The sequence below is a fragment of the Mya arenaria genome, chromosome 12 (assembly GCF_026914265.1).
Source record: "Mya arenaria isolate MELC-2E11 chromosome 12, ASM2691426v1".
Lineage (NCBI taxonomy): Eukaryota > Metazoa > Mollusca > Bivalvia > Myida > Myidae > Mya > Mya arenaria.
In genome coordinates this window covers 52,423,883-52,443,571 of record NC_069133.1, presented here as the reverse complement: position 1 = coordinate 52,443,571, position 19,689 = coordinate 52,423,883, and the positions used below count along the sequence as shown (strand labels likewise).

At 34.1% G+C, this 19,689-nt stretch overlaps 1 protein-coding gene across 5 annotated transcripts in view; it reads left to right on the top strand.

Moving 5' to 3' along the window:
* Positions 1-19,645, top strand: part of LOC128211385 (complexin-like) — a 60,595-nt gene extending 40,950 nt beyond the window's left edge. For 3 of the 5 annotated variants that reach the window (XM_052916120.1, XM_052916119.1, XM_052916118.1), the window contains exons 3-7: positions 2,221-2,232; positions 6,304-6,467; positions 7,486-7,627; positions 10,623-10,770; positions 14,666-19,645. In XM_052916120.1, the coding sequence (XP_052772080.1) occupies positions 2,221-2,232; positions 6,304-6,467; positions 7,486-7,627; positions 10,623-10,726 (422 nt within the window). In that variant the 3' untranslated portion in view covers positions 10,727-10,770; positions 14,666-19,645. The remainder of the gene's footprint in view (positions 1-2,220; positions 2,233-6,303; positions 6,468-7,485; positions 7,628-10,622; positions 10,771-14,665) is intronic. The other 2 variants (XM_052916121.1, XM_052916122.1) reach the window with 2 other exon arrangements.
* Positions 19,646-19,689: the final 44 nt, after the last annotated feature.

The following is a 19,689-nucleotide window of genomic DNA, read 5'->3' as shown; positions in this document are numbered from 1 at the left end:
AATTTCTTACTTCTCTGAAACCATATCTTGAAATGGAACTCGTGACTATTAAATTTGGTCTGAAATTCATAATGATGAAAGTTTTAATAATATAATCATGATTTAATTATATTTATAATTGGTTAAACAGACAAATTGCTATGTAATATCCTGGAATTGAGAATTTAGTGCTAAAATTATACAATTATTATACATTTTTTTCTGAAAATTGGACATGTGCATATTTCATGTGAGCGTAATTAAGACTATAACGCCTCTTACATTGAGAAACTTTTATGTCTAGTTGCACAAAAATTAGCATCAAGGGAAATCCATCAGTTAAGTGATGTTAATGTAATTGAGAAATGGAATGGGGAAATCAAAAATGTGCATTACCGTTTATCACTTGTCCTAATTTGTCCTATGGGGCTCTCCCCTTTTACGATTTTCTAACCTGAAATTTGTCCTTGCAAATTTGCTTTATTCCAAAGTGATTGTTGAAGAGTGATGCGTCTTCTTTAAATTTATGTTTGAATATGTTAAACCGACGATGAAGCAATTAGATAGTTGAGTTCATGAACATGTGGTCTCAAAAAAGAACAAATTAAATTTAACTTTGCCCATTTATTTCTATTAGCTGCACCTATTTTGAGCTTGAAGGTCTAGATGTTGTCACGGCCTTGGTATTGTTGCCATTGGCTTGCAGCAAGCTTTAACCTTGGCCCGAAGAAAAAATAAAACATTCAAGATGTTTCATATGAAACTATGATAAAAATAATAATGATCATAAAATAGTTTAGGCATAGATCATAAAGCACAAATACAACACAAGTATATGGATTCAGATAACAACTATATGTAAATCAACAATCATCAAAAGACATTTGATGTCTGCTGTCATAAACCATATAAGCATTGCATTCAGAATTGAACATGTAAAAAACACTACCAAGGACAACCCATAAACCACTGCTGGAGTTTTTCACATGTTGTCTTGTGTTCTACCAAGGATAACCCATAAACACTTGGTGGAATTATTCACATGTGGTCTTGTATTCTACCAAGGATAACCCATATACCCCTGGTGGAATTATTCACATGTGGTCTTGTATTCTGCAAAGGATAACCCATAAACCCCTGTTGGAATTATTCACATGTGGTCTTGTATTCTACCAAGGATAACCCATAAACCCCTGCTGGACTTATCCACATGTGGTCTTGTATTCTACCAAGGATAACCCATAAACCCCTGCTGGACTTATCCACATGTGGTCTTGTATTCTACCAAGGATAACCCATAAACCCCTGCTGGACTTATCCACATGTGGTCTTGTATTCTACCAAGGATAACCCATTAAACCCCTGCTGGACTTATCTACATGTGGTCTTGTATTCTACCAAGGATAACCCATAAACCCATGCTTGACTTATTCACATTGGGTCTTGTATTTACAAAAGCAATCATTTACAACAACAAATTATAAATTGATGGTGTTACTAGATGTCAAAACTGGAAGCATTAAATTAAGTGTAATCTTTTGTGAAACAAAGATAATAAGCAAAATATCGAAAGCATTATAATTTGCATTAATCAATAACACAAGTTCATGAAAAACCAATATTGTCATTCTCATTTCTTAAATATTTTTTGATTTCATGCTTGAATTTTCAAATGTAATTTGTTTATGCACCAGTCAATTGCAACCACAGCACCCCACAGGTCCGGGGGTATGCCGGGGATAGCCGGGGAAATGGGCCATGTTTTTACCTTCCCTGTTGCCCCGCAGTGCCGCATGAATGCGGTGGTTTTGTCTTCTCGCCAAAAATAGTGGGAATGGACCTTACCATAGGGTCCCTGGGGCAGGGATTTTACCAGCCGTTTGCTTCCGCAGGGATGGGATTTTACCCGGGCTCGGCTGGACCGATAGTCAATGTCCCCGCTATTCCTTGGACCTGGGGGAGACGTGGTTTCAATTGACTGGTGCATTACATACTTCTCAACATTCTGACAGAGAATTCCTGCATGACCATTGGCATGTCATCTTTAAAATGAGCTCCTGTCAAAGCTTATTGCCAGTGACAATGTCTACATCAAGGCCCTTAACTCTGACTCTCCGTTATCAAGTTATTCCCTTGTTTTGACTGAAAATACAGTAATGCATTGGCATTTGCTCTGCAGTGCTCTTGTCATCTTAACAGATTTTTTTTTTTCTTAAAGTTGTTTTTTGTTGCTGTTTTCAGAATCAGTTATTGGTTTGTATATTTTTAAGATTCATTAGTTATTCTGTCAGTACACAAACTTACTGGTGAAAGCGTATACTGTGAAATCATTAATGTTCGTGGGGCATTAATGTTCGTGGTTTTCGTGGATTGGGTGATCCACGAATTCAAGATCCCATGAAATATTGACCCTTTATTCCCTTTTTCAATTGCCATGTTAATATGTACATACTCTAGTTTTTTCGTTACGGAGGCCGCAGTACACATCGTAAATATCCGTCTAACTGTATATCTTACTATCATTGTTTTGTTAATATATTATATCAGCCTTTAACAAATAATAAACCAAATCATTTTAATGTGTTTTTATGAAACAAATGACAGAAGCACGTGCCTTAACATGTGCTGTTCATTAAAATCTCCAGGTTTACAAAATGTGAGTGATGAGTGTCGGTTCTCGATTTTATTTCTTTAATGAAATAACTAATTGATTACATTAGAGGTTACTGAGCACCCAATGTGACAATGTACAAAACAAAGTGTTCAATATACTTTTTAAACAAAAACGTGTAAATAAATATTGAAATGAGATGATATTCAAAAGTAATTGAATTTGTTAACATAAGCTATCTTTAGGGATTGTTTACTCAAATATACGGACCTTCTCGGTGTTTTTACAGTTTGCAAAATTCTTAATTGGCATTCAATGGCTTCGTCTATCTGTATTAAGGATCAGGGTACATCTTCTTTTATGAGCTTAATTTCCAATTAAATCGATAATTGACATGGATATATGCACTAATTGGCATTTCGTACCACTCTAGCGAGTGTCATAAACCTAGTGACGTAGACAGCGGAAATCACGGGCCAGCGCATGGAATGCAGTCGATCTACGACGGTTGCAATTTCGATTATTTATTTTTTTTCAAAAACGAAAAACCACGAATTCAAGTACCCACGAAATTGTAACTTTTCGGCAAACCACGAAATTTCATGCCAACGAATATAAATGATTTCACAGTATCAAACTGAGATCTTAAGAACATGAAGAAGTCTAATTAATTGATCTGTTTGGATGTCTTGTGATAATGTTTTTTGCACTTTATGTAATTGAGAAGTTACTATCGTAAATGTTGTATGAGGTGCACCGGACATATGTCATTTTAAGAACCCTGCGTGCTAGATCAGAACCATTTTCACTTATCAATAAACTTCTTCAAATCCGCTCAATTTGATAATGTAACATGTTTATAGTCATACATATCAAATGCCTACTTTGCTTGTCACACTTTCTCATCACCAAGATGGAAGACTGACCAATCAGCAATCAGTATCCATTTCAGCGTAGCTGTATACACCCTATGGTGTATAACTAAAGATATGGTCCACTGAACACTTTACTATATTGATAACAGCATTTGGCAAGAATGAAGTTAACAACGTAGGTGGTGTGTAACCTAATACAATAGGTTATGGCGTTATATGTATGACTTCATTAGCCTGACCAGGTGTGCTATAAAGAAATGGAGTTGATGTTATGCTTTTTATCAGAACAGACCATTTTAAAACTAATTGAAAAATAAGGGGGCAATACTACTCCCTCCGGGCCATCACCATCAGTTGGGATTTTCGGTTATCTGGACTTCTGTACCTTTCATTTTATTGCCCTAATACTGCACACAAGTGTTGACAGCATTCAAACAATTAGGTTCATACAAATGATAGTCCAAAATATTCAAACACATATTATGGCCCCTGATTGACTCTAAAAGTTTGGTTTAAGGTTTTGGGCAACTTTGGGTTGTAACTCAGTTCTCAAAAACTGTTCTTTCAATGGTCTTCATCCTTTACACAGTAGCCATCATACAATTGGGTAAAAGTCAAGGTCAGTGTTACTAAAAATAGAAAAATGAATAACTTTAGTTAGGGTTGACTTATTGTGACCAAACTTGGTATATAGAAAGAGGAATTCCATGGGATTGCATTAGGGGCCATAGGGGCAAGTTCAATGTCTCTCATACTTAAAGTAGAAAAATATATTGAAACTGAATCTCACAACGAAGGCTGAAGTTCTTCTGTCAATCATTAAAAACCTGGTTTCGTTGCATTGCGTAGTTTCTTGTTTACTTTTTAATTCAACTTTTTTATTGCTTTTGACAGACACATATTACATTATTTTTGTATTTCTTTTCTAAGACTAAGTGGCATATAGTTGAGCGCGCTGTCCTATGACAGCTCTTGTTTCTTTTAAGTTAAGATCTCAGTTAAGGTAAGCATTCTTAAAGTTGCAGAATAAAAAATAGACCAACAAAAAGACCGCCTGTGAATTGAGGCAAGCAAATTTAATAGGACAATGTTAGATATTTCATGAGTGAGGTTAATATGGCTTAGGAAAAGACAGCAAGAATATGTATGAAAATCATGATGAAACTAACTAAAGCTATAAAAACGAGTTCAGTAAATAAATTAATCCAAACAGGTCAACTGCTACTAACATAAACTAACTTTCACTATTGAATTATCATAAACAGATTGAATATAATGTAATTTAGCTAAAACATAAATGAGGTATGTATATCAGCATGTTTCCAAGAAACTAACCAGAATGAGTGGTATGAAAGATTTTGAATTCTGATTTAATTAACACATTGAAGTGCATTAACTTTTGCCCTTCTCTGATGTATGATATTCTTAAATTTCAAGTCTGAGAATTAAGATAGGAAATATTTTGTTCTTTTGTTTAGAATTAGGTCTTATGTTTCTTGATTGGAAGATTTACTCAGTAAAAACTGAGACTATAAATTCCACTTTATTATATTTCGCAGACTAACAATTATTTCTCAAACTAAAATAATTATATTTCTCAACTAACACAATAGCTATCTTGGTTCTTGAGTTTTAATTATCTGTATGTATTTCATTTGGAAAATTCAATGTTCTGTCAATAAGCATTTGTTAGATCTAGTTCAAAGGCAGACATGGCCCAGGGCCCGTATTCATTAATGAACTTTGAATTGGATTAAATGTTTTGATTGGTCTGTATATTTAGCTGACCAATAGGCTGAATGGAATCACTGAGGCATGTCTTAGGATAAGATCAATATATATATAGCCCGGAATTAACTTAACTGGGTTTTCCCATGCCGGTACAAATAAAAGGTGAATATCGAGCTATTGAAATTCATGTAACAGTCCAATGACTCTATTGTCTCCGAAGTAACGTGTGTATATAACAACGGTTTAATTTTGTTTGTACTGGGGGATTAGGCTGGGAAAACCCGAATAACTTTAATTCCGGGCTTAAACTATTGAATACTGGTCCTGCCGGTACCCCAATGATGATATGTAGATAATGGTTATCAAATATTTTATGTCCTATAGCGATGTGCCTTCTTGTTAGGAGTTTGTTTGGCCTTGGTCTTCTGCCTTTATACTAGGCCCTAATATTACGAAAATACTAAAAAAAATCCTAGACCCAACTCATTTTATCATATAAAGCATAGTATGATTAAAAATCTTGCATGTTTTTATACTTTTTGAAAATGTTCTTTTATAATGGAATGTGTTGATTAATAAATATTATAAAGAAAAAGTAATTGTAGAGCAAAAATATACTTCAGTAATTGATAATGGATTGTACTCAAACACTATTTTGGCTGTAGAATATTTTTTTCCATAGGAATTTTAACCATAGGTTTTATAATCAACATATTCTATGGTGTAAACACATAGTAAGATTTTTAGTAAGTTTTGTTATATATATGGTAAGATAAGTTGAGATTGAGATTTGACTTAAGTATAGTCGTGATATTGGGGACCAGGGGCCGTATTCAATAAGCAACTTAAACTGAACTTAAATTTAAGATTAGAAACTAAAAGGTTTGATTGGCCTGTATATTTAACTGACCAATAGACTGAATGCAATCAATGGGACATGTCTAGGGATAAGGATAAGATCAATATTGAATACTTGGCCTAGTTAGGCTACTGGGCTATTAGAGTCACTTTCAGCTCCATCGTTTTTTTGTTGTTTATTTAACTACTGGGCTTGTCCCAGCAGTTTTCCTTGCATGATACGATGCATTAAACGGAATATGTTGCTAGGTGCAATGGGGGGTGACGATGAGAAGAAGGATGACGCGGGTTCTGATGGAGACGAGGATCCCGAGGTCGCGGAAGCCCGAAGAGAGGCGGAGGAAAAACGTAAGGATAAACATCGCAAGATGGAGGCAGAACGGGAAGATATGAGGCAGTCCATTAGAGACAAGGTAGGGAGAACTACCAGTTCTTGGTTTGCAGATGTAAGGTAACCCCTGATTAGGTGAAAATGGTGTCCCAATATAACACTGTATTATTTGAAGCATAAAGGATAAAATACAGGAACTAACTAATCTGCTGATATTAAGCTGTAGATTAAAAGCAATATGTTTTTTTATTTATCTATGTAAATTTAAAATATAACATTAATTTTCAGCCAATTAAATTTTATATTGGCTTTATTTATTATTAGGTCATAAAAATAATATCTGTTACAATCAGCTTACTAACCCTATTTGTTATGCCCCTACCCTTATTATTTTTAGTAATAAAGATGAAATTTACATTTAGTTTCGCCTAATATAGACTCACTTAACCCTGACATAAGCTGATGGTCACATTTCAGTATGACCTAGATTACTGTAGACATAAGCTGATATTCACATTTCAGTATCATATTTGCTTAGATTACTTAAACATAAGCTGATATTCACATTTCAGTATCATAGTTGCTTAAATTACTTTAATCTAAGCTGATTTTCACATTTTAGTATGGCTTAAATTATTAACATGAGGCTGATATGCATAATTGTGATGGCTTAAATTTCTCTAAACATATAGAGGATAATTGTTAAGTGTAGGATCATAATATATTTCACAAAGTGTGCATCAAAAAAGTATATACTACAAGTGGCGTAGCCAGGAAGAACATTTTTCCTTTAATGGTGTTCACGAGGTGAAATATATTGCAATCTTACTTTACAAAAACTATTGATCTTTATTATATATGCCTAAAAAGGATATAAAATGACAGTAAATTGTTGTTTTTCAAAAATGCCAACTTGTATGTGAACGTAAGGTCATTTTTGAAATGATACCATTTAGTTTGTTTACCAGCCTTATGCGCACTGACATTTGATGTGGAATTGAGAGCAGGCTAAATATTCAAAACAGTGGGGAATATCAAATATTCATATTTCAGTATGGGAAATATGTAAGGATACTCTTAATTTGATATACTCTTTTCAGTATGGCTTAAAAAAGAAGGTTCCGGAAGAGGAAGGCATGCTACAGCCACAGGAGGAAGCAGGCCGTATTGGTCGTAAAAAGAAAACCCCCGCAGAGCTCGCTGCCGAGGCTAATGCTGAGGATGATGACGATGATTTCGCAAGTAAATTCTCTTCCCTATGTTGCTGTATGAATTTTGTATAGCGAAGAGAGTGCCTGAAACTTGTGTCAAGGGAAAATGTAACTGTTTAAAATTTAGAGTGATTTTAAATGATATTTTTGATACTAACTTAAACAAAAGGATACTTATGATATTACACAATGCCAATATAGTGCTGAAGATTTGCCGTTTTGTTGCGGCATACAAATTAAATTGTTTTAATTAAAACTTTATAATGTTTCATAAAAATCGGTTTAACTGTTAGTTATGAAGTTATGTAAGAATGTTAAACATGTATATGTGAAGGTTTCACTTTTTGATACAGTGAATATCATTCTGAGTGAAGTTTGAATCTGAAAGCTTGGAAACTATTTTTTTTTAAATTAATATTTAAGAACTTAGATCTACTTAAATCGTTTTGAAAAGTTGTGTTAATATTTGGTTGTGAAAGTGTTATTATAATATATTCTTCATGTATGTTTATTATTCATGTAGTGAAAAGATTGAACTTCGTCAATAACAAAGTTATTGATTTGAGAACGTATTAGAAAAATACACTTTTGTACTCTTCATTAAGTCATCTTTAAATTCTAAATCATTTTGCTTCATAAGAATATTGTTCACATGACTGCTGGATCTGTAATATTTTAAAGATATGTAATGCTGAATGTAGCCGAAAGCTTTCATCATATGAAGCACTAGGAGTTGACCATTTAAATTATTCTGCCAGATAGACAGCTTGAGGATATAAATATAAAATCCAGAAAGAAAACCTGGGCCTGTATCAATAGTAACATACCTAAAGACTGGGGGTTTCCCCGAGTCTACAAACAACAATATTATTTTGCTAATTAAAGTATCTCACTGATCCTATGATATAATTATGCAATCATGTTTAAAAGTCTTTTTTCATTGACTGTTTTACAAAATATACACTTTTATGATAATAAAATGTTCACACACTTATTATTTGATAATAAAATAATTATATATATTCAAAATATTTAAGTAAGTTCAGAAAATGATTCAGGCCTAGAGTTGATAATTTACTTAGACGTTTCCAATTCTGAATACAGTTGAAGGAAAGATTTTTCCTCATTTAGATAACAGTCTATAAGGCATATTTATTAACAATATGTTTGTTAGTGTGTGTAAAAAGTGGAACACCTACTTGACAGAAAACCAGAAATTTGCCAATCTGACAGAATGGACATTTTAAGTTGTTGTTTTTTATAGCCTTGGAGTCTTTGGTGCCGTTGTCATAGTGAGAAAACTTAAAACCTTGACCACTAAAAAAATGTTCAAGATAATTCATTGAGTAAAATTTGGTTCAGTTTTGGCAAAGACAATACACACATGTAAAGCAAGGCCCATAATTTGGGCTAAAAAAGTGAGTTATGTCCCTTGTCTGACAAATTAACAGATATGCATGGGCATTCAATTGGAAGTGCTTTTGTTATACTTAATGTTGTATTGACATATTAACATCAAAATGTTATGAGTGTATGAATATCTGAATTTTATAGTACCATAGAAATAACCATTATTGACGGTACTGTATTATATGTATTATGATTTTAATGTCCGAATAAGTAAATGATTGTAAGGTGTTTTATTTCATAGCTTTGAGATGTCGTATAATAATTATAGCTGACTTGTTGTTATAAAACATCCTTTTCATGTCATTATATATATAATATTTTTCAAACATTATAACCCATAACTTAGTGCTATTGACATTTCAGTTGTTTTTAACATAAAAGCCAAAAGAAAAAGAAAATCAATTTGCCATTTTCTAGCTACAAAATCATGCTGCATATAAGCACAGTCATTAATCAATCTTAAACAAATTTGTAGCCTAAACTTACATGACAATTAGCCTGAGATGTGATTTCTCTTTCTTATTGCATAAATGCATTGTGATTCATGGTAACATTTGTATTTATCATGCTTGTGGTATCACCACCTCAGAGGATAAGTCATAAGAAAACTTTTCATTATGTTTGATATTATAACACCATCAACTATATTTTAACCTTAAGAGAGCCTTATTTGCTTCATTGTAACCTTAAACCATACCGGTATGTAATATCATCACATTTCTTGCCTTCTGAGATGCTTATAGAAGTTATAGTCATGCCTTTATACTTTAAGAATATTCTTTTGATTTCTATCAATGTTTTCTCATATATTTTCTTTGTGGAAAGGGCATCCATCTGATATACATGGAGAGATATGGCTTCTTCTTTCCAATAATGATGTGTGCATGATTATTTGAAGTCATAGAAATTTCAGTCATTTGCTGCTGATGACAACCAAGCCACACTTTTTCAACATGGTATTGAGATATTAGTCAGATTATTTTCCCCCCTATTTACTTCTTCATATCTTTTTGTCTCCCTATGCACAATTAATTGTAGCCAAATTTTTATATTTACTGAACCACTTCGGCATAGTTTAAACAATCAAAAAACAATGTTTTGGCCTGTTACATACCGCATAATTTACTGTGAAAATGAACCCCTACATCGATTCTCCAGAAATATTTTTTTATAAAACTAAAAAATTCTTCAGAAAACGTTATATTTAAAAAAATTGGCTACATTTTACTTGGACATTATTTATATTATAATGCAATGTAACCTCTCTCCTCATGCATGCTCTTTATCCGGCGGTGTTCCTGTTGCGCTTGTCTGTTGTTGTTTTTAAAAAAAATCAAGTCAAGGTAGTGAAAAAGCCTTGTAGTAATCATCGTGGTCAAAGTGCATAAACTGTAACCATAGCAATTACTCAAAAAATGGTTATGATATTCTGATTAAATTTGATATACATGTTGCTAGAGACATTAAGCACATGTATAGTAAGGTGTATAACTTTGGCTTCAATAATTGGCAAGTTACACCCCTTGTTCAATTAAAGAAGAAAAAACAAGAACAGACAAGCACTTGTGTTGGCTCTGTGGTGCTCTTGTTAACCTTTGTGTTTCCTGTGCTTTCAGAACTTCCCGGGAATTTAGGCGAGATAACTAGTAAAGTATCCGAGCTTCCTGGTAAAATAGCGCAGGGAATGGGTGGGGTAACGGAGAAATGTTCTCTGCAGTAACCTAGCAGGGGCTACTTATGTGAGCTACAACATTGCGTTCTGCTGTAAGTTTGGATATGCTTTCGCCGTGTCACTATGCGTTGTCTGTTTTCAATCCCAAATCCGATCCACCTAAATTGCGCTGGTTCACAGACTGGGGTTAAATTGAAAAGGCGAGGCAGCAAATTATATACTCTTTTTTGCAAAATATTTTTGGATATCTGAGGAATCGGGTGAACAAAGTTTTAAAATTAATACACTAATTAACCTACTGTTAAAAAATCTTTTGGAATCTAGGCACATGTATGTGTTCATTTTGGAGTGTAGTTTCGCAACAAAGAGAACTGAAATTTACAATAATTTGGCTGCCATCTCCTTTTAAAACAAATGACGGTTTCCTATGTCCATGTTTTCACATCTTCCAAATTGATGATATTGTCTGCAATACACTGATTTAACTAGAATATTTGAAATTGGGAGTAAAATGGCAATAACAGTTAACTGATGATAGAACCATTAATTTCATAACATGGACATTATGATTATATAACCATAAATACTGATTTGATGCAGTTTATTACATTAAGACAAAACAAAATCATCATGAATATAACATATCTCATTTTTTGTTCAGTCTGTGAGCCCGTATCATGAATGCACTTTTATAGGCCCATGGATTTATTTCAATCAGGCATGGAGTTCAGTTGCTTTGAGTGTTTTACCTTAGATGTTACGTAGGAGGTGGTTTGGTCTTGAAATTACTTAATGTAATTTCACTTAAGGTATTTATTTAATTTTTCTTTTTTTACATGATTGTGCCCATAGGAAAATAAATGACGCCTTCCAAAACTATATTTGGTTTGAATGGAAAGAGAATACTGATGGCAAAGATTGGGTTTCCTTGAAAGCAGGCACAAATCAGTTATGCTTCTAAGACCACTAGGAAATGAGAATTTATGGCAAAATCAGATGGCAAATATGAGCCTTGATGTGGGTAAAGATGGTTTCTTAATGGTGTGGCAGGCATTAACAGTGATGGATGGGCAACATTTCTGCAGGGGGTGGAGATTTGAGGCAACTTAAGTTGATCATGAATTCCATGGCTATTTTCTGCATCCCATTTAGTTTTTGTTTTCCATGTATGACAAGCTTTATTTTGTGATCCTTGCATGTCTCATTAGTTTGAACATAAGCTTTGTAGATGATTATTTTATTATTTTATCAGTTTAGGATTACGATGAAATGATTATACAACATGAAGGTACTTGTATCTGTGTTTGAGAAATCTATTTAAAAAAAAGTTGAGCTGCACACTTCTAAGGGCAGCCCTTAGCAGTTCCTCGTAAAAACATATGTTTTTTTACTCCTGAAATTTTAAGAATTAATTTGCTCAAAAGAGATTACGGTAGACCTACTAAGAAGGATACATTGAATATTTGTATTTGATGATGAGAACCATAGCAGTGTGGACCATGAGTATTCAGTTTTGTGTTGATTAAGATGCGGAAGCCATCCCCTACTAGCTTCGCTTATCTTTGACTTTACGGTCCACCATTTAGATAATTAGCCCACTAAAAGCATGAGGATAATTGTGAGGAAAGCAGTCGTTGCTCTACTGGAACCATTATTGTTTCCTTTGTTTTGCTGTTATAAAAACACTTTTTCTGCACGTACAAAATACTTTGTGTGCATTACCATGTATATGTTAAGTAATGCTCTTGTAATGTATTGAATTGACATATTGCACGGATGTCTAATGGCAGAATAGCGTGAAAGTATACCATTTTCATTCAGTTCTATATCACCATTTAGTGTGAATGTTGTAGCACACATTATTTTTTTTAGATATATGCCTGATGTCAAGAATATGTTGGATTAAACATTAAAACAGTTTATGTATTGAAATTTTGTTCAAGTGAAAAAAAACTGTACAGTTGTTTTTAAATAGTATTAATCTTTATATAAATTAAATTGCTATATGCAATGTAAAATCTAAGAAAAACAGCTGTTTAGTAGTTCATTTATTTGTGTATCAAGGGAGGTAAATACTGTTTATTATACTTGCTTGTTTTCTATGTTAAAGGGTTGTACATACTGTATTACATTGACCTTGATTTCTATCGAAAAGGTATGAACATTTTGTATGGCCTATTTAATTTCTGTTTAAACGGGAGAAAACTTTGCAAGGCCTGACTTTCTTTATTTCTGTTTCAAAGGGATGTGATTTTTGTACTATCTTCTTACCTTATTTTATTATGTCTCCCCCTCTCTGGGGGAGACATATTGTTTTTGCCCTGTCCGTCAGTCCGGTAGTCCGGTAGTCCGGTAGTCCGTCAGTCCGTCAGTCCGTCAGTCCGTCCGTACGTCACACTTCGTTTCCGATCGATAACTGGAAAACCGCATGACCTAGGATCACCAAACTTGGTAGGGAGGTTGGTCATGAGGTGTAGAAGATCCCTATTGTTTTTGGGGTCACTAGGTCAAAGGTCAAGGTCGCGGCGACCCCCAATGTAAAAAACATTTCCGCTCAATATCTTGACAATGGTTTGACCTAGGTTCACCAAACTTGGTAGGGAGGTTGGTCATGAGGTGTAGAAGATCCCTATTGTTTTTGGGGTCACTAGGTCAAAGGTCAAGGTCGCGGCGACCCCCAATGTAAAAAACATTTCCGCTCAATATCTTGAGAATGGTTTGACCTAGGTTCACCAAACTTGGTAGGGAGGTTGGTCGTGAGGTGTAGAGGATCCCTATTGTTTTTGGGGTCACTAGGTCAAAGGTCAAGGTCGCGGCGACCCCCAATGTAAAAAACATTTCCGCTCAATATCTTGAGAATGGTTTGACCTAGGTTCACCAAACTTGGTAGGGAGGTTGGTCGTGAGGTGTAGAGGATCCCTATTGTTTTTGGGGTCACTAGGTCAAAGGTCAAGGTCGCGGCGACCCCCAATGTAAAAAACATTTCCGCTCAATATCTTGAGAATGGTTTGACCTAGGTTCACCAAACTTGGTAGGGAGGTTGGTCGTGAGGTGTAGAGGATCCCTATTGTTTTTGGGGTCACTAGGTCAAAGGTCAAGGTCGCGGCGACCCCCAATATAAAAAACATTTCTGCTCAAAATCTTGAGAACGGTTTGACCTAGGTTCACCAAACTTGGTAGGGAGGTTGGTCATGAGGTGTAGAAGATCCCTATTGTTTTTGGGGTCACTAGGTCAAAGGTCAAGGTCGCGGCGACCCCCAATGTAAAAAACATTTCCGCTCAATATCTTGAGAATGGTTTGACCTAGGTTCACCAAACTTGGTAGGGAGGTTGATCATGAGGTTTAGAAAACTCCTATATTTTGGGGGGTCACAAGGTCAAAGGTCAACGTCGCTGTGACCTCTAATGTAAAAAAATATTTCCGTGCAATATCAGGAGAATGCTTTGATCTAGGTTCACCAAACTTTGAAGTGAGGTTGGTCATGATGTCTAGTTGATTTTGCAATCAGTTGGTCAAAGGTCAAGGTCACTGACCTTGAGGTGAAGAACCGGTTTCTGCTCAATAACTCAAGAACGTTTACACCCAGGAACTTCATACTTGGTATGCCAGTTAGTCATGACTAGTTGATGGCCCCTATTGATTTTGGGATCCATCATTGATTATTTCTCACCTACGACCACACAATGGGGGAGACATGCGCTTTTTCAAAAAAGCAATCTCTAGTTTACTTTGGGACCCTCTTTCTTATTTCTAAATAAGGGTGATGAATCTTGTATGATCTACTTACTATTATGGGAGGTAAATGTGGTAAGTCCTACTTAATCCACTTCTATTTAAAAGGGAGGTAGATATTGTCTTAACCACTTTCTATGCTTCTATTCAAAAAGGGTTTATCTCTTGAATGATCTAATTTTAAAGGGATGCGACCTTTGTATGACCTTACTCTATTTCTTTTTAAAAGGGAGATGAATCTTGTATGTTTTCAGGGTGTGAACTTTGGGGCCGTACAGTGTACGTGCAGTGCTGAAAACCGGCAATTATCTCCTATCCTCAAACCACAAGCCAGCTGGGGACCAGTCCTTTCTTAACTCTGGCTTGTACTTCATATTTGTGTGGAATACATTTTGTGTATATTAAAAATGTATAAGAATTAGGGTTAAGTTATTTTCAAGAATTTAAAAGTGAAACTACATGTAATAAAGTTTTGAAATATAATTTTGGAAAAAGCGAGAGAACAAATTTAGATGCAAAGTGAATTGAAAAATTGTTGAACATTATTTTATGATGCGGTTTAATCATCATTTTCTTTTCTGATATCTTAATTGTTCAATTGAGCTGCTCGAAATTGAAATATAAGTTAAGCTAACAAATACAGTTTCACATGCAGTGGTCAAATTTTTTTTCGTTGTTCACTTACACAGTTATAAATTACTTTATTTGTGAAGTAAGTCAATGTTAGCTGAAGTACTGTGTCCCCAGACTGCACAACCAGAGTCTCTGGAACACTTGAAATATGCAAGCTTTTGTAAGCCCTACTGTCTACCACCCTTTGTGCAAAATACCCCAACCCTATACTAAAAATTCTCGCTCTCTTAAGGTGGCAAGCTGGTGCTTTCATTGTTATTTGACAGATTGAATTAATTTACTATTGTCAGTTAAGGAAATATCTGGTAAGATAGTATGAATGTACTGTAAGCCATCTAGCCAACGCTAGCCTAGATTTTCTGATTGCTGTTGTGTTTGTAGTGGATTTTGTTCCCTGAAGCAGATTTAGTTGACTCCCATTAAACTTTAAGAAGTGTCTTGTTTGTCTGATTAGCTGGGTTAAGTTCGAAAATTCAATCTCAAACCAGAGGGGAAAGAGGAAAAGATTAAGTTAGTTCTCAAATCTTCTGGGATCATGTATTCACAAATATGCAGATTTTTTGTTCACAGAAAACACTGTTTAATTATTTGAAATAAGGAGTTTTCACAGTGATCAATGATTAATTATTTGAAATCAAAAGTTTTCACAGTGATCGTTTTCAGAGCGTTCAAAACTGCTGAGCTCAATGATCATGCACTGTACTGAGCACATTGAAGGGGAGACAATTTTATCTGCTGTCAATCATTATATTTCAACTTTAGTATTGTAGCTCTGTATGTAAATAATTTAAGTATGTTATATGATGCTACATATAGTGGGCCATGGTGGCGATCTCAGTCTCATGGTATTTTTCCGTAAACAAATCAGAAGTGACTATGTGACTCAAGAGTATTTTGTGCTTTAAAGGACTGGTATTCTCTTGTTCTTCATCATTTGTATATGTGTCAATTATGTATTTCCTCTTAAGGTTTGTGTGACACAGTGGTCATTGTAATTTGATTATATTTCTCGCCTTTGGGTCAAATTGACAGTTTATTTGACACTTAATCTCACAATTTCTTAGCACCCGACAATTATTTTCAACAATAAACCTAGAGCCTAAGTACAGACATGACATAAAATGATATTTTCCGTGTACTTGAAGTTGTTTTGTCATTATATTGTTATATTTCTGGCCTTTTCTACAATAGATGAATTGAATCAATCAAAATGAAGTTGGAAACTGCCCTCAGGAAGATAGTAAAAGGTTTTGTTACCATGGTAACTTTTTTTATTCGAGACAAGTGTTTCCTAAAAGTGTTGACAGCATTTCGTTTGGCGGCATCATTAGTGCTTTTTAAGATATTGGTTTTCTTGAATAAACTTTAGCTAATTGTCTTGTCATGATTAATTACCAGAAATAATAGACCTCAGGCACACACTCATTCCTCAAGACAGTTTTAAAGGTTCTGATGTATACAACTATTTTATGGAGAATTCACCATTGAGATAATCATTTGAAACTGTTTTGAATTTATTAAATTATACTAATGTGTTAACACTCCTGATATGAGATTAAATTTGTAAGTTATTTTCTTCATTTAATGTAATGATATGAAAGTCAGTGTAAAGTTATAATAACATTGGTCATTTATCAAATGATGGCTGCAAATGCCCTGTGCATGCAATTCTATGAAGGAAAGTTACTTTATATGTTTAGGCTGCATTCAACTACTTTTTAAAATTAGAATAATTATTATAAACCATCAATTGAAGATATGACCAATACAAATTGAATTGTATTTAATCATTTTAGATTTATTCTGGGATTCAAATTATTTATTTATTGATATCATATTCCTGTGTTTTTTAAAAGTTTTCAGTATGAAATGCTCTTAAGGGAAATATGTTAATATGTAATTGTGTTTAAATTAATGTCTTAAGTTATGGACCATATAAGATATTTTATTTTGTTGTGATATTACATGTTTTTTATTTCTTTTATTGCTTTTCCTCATTTCTAAACATATCAGATATGTGCGGACAGATATATTGTCCTAAATTGTTCAAATATACTCACAAACTGTCAATCTCACATTGTGCAATAAGTTTTATGTTGAGATTTATTTAATTTTGTACTAATTTTCCTACAGTTAGTTTGATGCAGTTGTAAAGAGGTGCATTTTTTGCATTCCTTGATTGTTTGTATAAGACTTCAACTTAACAAATGTTAGATGCATTGAAACTGTATGTATGATCTGTGTTCTTCATCATATTCTTGTTCATCCTTTCTGAGAAAAGTATTCAGACTTATGCACCAGTAAATTGCAACCACGAGCCCCCAGGTCCGGGAAATAGCATTCCAGCCAATCCCGGGTAAAATCCCCACCCTGTGGGGACACTGCTGGTAAAATCAGCATATGCCCCCACACCCCTGGTAAGGCTCATTCCTTGCTGTTTTTGGCGCAGAAACAAAAACACCTCACTCACACCTGAAAGGTGAAAACACGGCCCATTTCCCCTGCTATCACCGGTATACCCCTGGACCTGGGGGGGGCCGTGGTTGCAATTGACTGGTGCATTATAATATTACAATCAATGGACCAGTGTATCTATCCTATGGCTTACTAATATACAAATGTTTGATAACTGTTCATGCTTTTGCATCAATGAAGTAGGTAAATATAATTATTTGCACATTTAGATAAAAAAAATTCAAAAACGGAAACTTAATTGACCGGCTATTTGTCTAATGTATTATAATGTTATAACCATTCCATTTTCAAAATGTCAGAAATCAATAAAAAATTATGCTTCCAAATCTTAAGCTTAAAACTTAAAAAAGAGTACATGTTTCTAATGCATGGTGGTTGATCAACATTCATTATGCCTCAGAAATGCCTTTTTTCATGTTCTTGTGTTTGAATTAACTCTGTTTATTGCACCTTGCATCTACCGTATTTTTCCTTTTTCTAATAGTAATGCTTACTCTGATTAAAAACATGAAGAGAGAGCTTATTTTTCTGTACGATGATATATCTGTCAGCCATTTTGTTTACTATAAACCTATACCCTTAAGCACTACTCTATATATGGGTTACACACCACCAATTCTTGAGTTTCTTGAAAATTACATTAGTAGGGGGTGTCTATCAGGAGTCAGGACAAATACTGTATTTGCATTGTTATTTTGTTAAAATGAAAATCTTAAACATACGATATTGTCTGAATAGAATTATTTGCTATGTTGTTCTATTTGCTGCATTTTACAAACATTCCAACATTTCATGTTTCTGACTTTAAATCACTTAAAAGAGAGTGAGGCATTCAGAGATAGACCCTGGAGTTCTTTATTTATTGTATACTTAGAAATAATTTAACTGATTTTGTGGAAATGTAGTATTGATGATGTCATCTATTTTTTGCTAAGTTTATGTAAATTTATGATTAAATGCATTAAACTTTGATCTGATCACAATACTGGTATTACAGTAAATGCGTAAGAAGTCCTGATCTTCTCTAAAGCTTGTACTCATTCTATGTTTTAGGATAAAAGTGTTCAAAGAATCCATTTTTACTTTGCAGAATTTGTTATGTTTGTAATTATTACAACTCCAATTCTGTTCAAGAGTGAGTATGTAGATCTGCTAATTTGTGACTTATGATGTTGTGTCATCAAATTTTCCTGTCTCGATTGTTAAGACTTAAATAGCCCATTATTTCATGCTTTAATAACCCACATATACATGACAACCAGGTGTGAAGCTAGCGTAACATCAGTTGCAAAAGTGAAAATTATTGCCAAAAAATGCAAAACTGATGAAAAATGGTAGGCCAAATGTGGTGAAGCCTATTGACTCTTTAGCTGATGCATTACCAGCAGTTGGCCTACCTACCACGTACCCTATCAGCTAATACAATGAGTCCAATCATACACTTTACAATACCAGGGATGTGCTTTGTCAGCTGATTTCCGCAGATCTAATGGCACAAGGGACAAAAAAAAAGATATTTTTCGTTTTCACCAATTAAAAAAATGTTAACTTACTGCTTTTGCTTGTTACATTATTAGTTGTTAGAATTGACACCGAGTTTCAGCCCTTGGATTAGCTGCATGGGCAATCACATCCCTGAATTGAGTTACGTACGGTACATAGTAACTTGAATGCTGCATGTTCAGGGTAATTCACCTTTTCACTTATAAATTCCTGATGGAAGAGAGAGAACTACTATTTTAGTATAGAGGTATGATGTACATGTTCAGTCACTGCATATTGAACGAGCTGAAATTGGACGCAGGTCAAACATTTACATTTTGAGAAACAGTTTTCCCTCTCTTCCATCCCTACTTAGACAAGTTGGACAATATGTGGTGGCCAACCCCTATAAGTTATAAACCTGGTATACATAATATGATAATAATTACACTGTGTATAAGATCACAATTCATCATAGTTCATCGCATATATGTAGGAGATGTATTTTGTAGATGAACACACATGCTTGATGTATTGTTGTATATAGATCTTTTACTTTATTGTGCATTGTTGACATTATTGTCATTGTTTATGATCAGTTACTTTGTTTTCATTTATTTACAAATAAAATGTTCACAAAATTATCGGTCTCTTTTTTAATGTTTGTTTAGAAGAAAGAAGTTCAGAG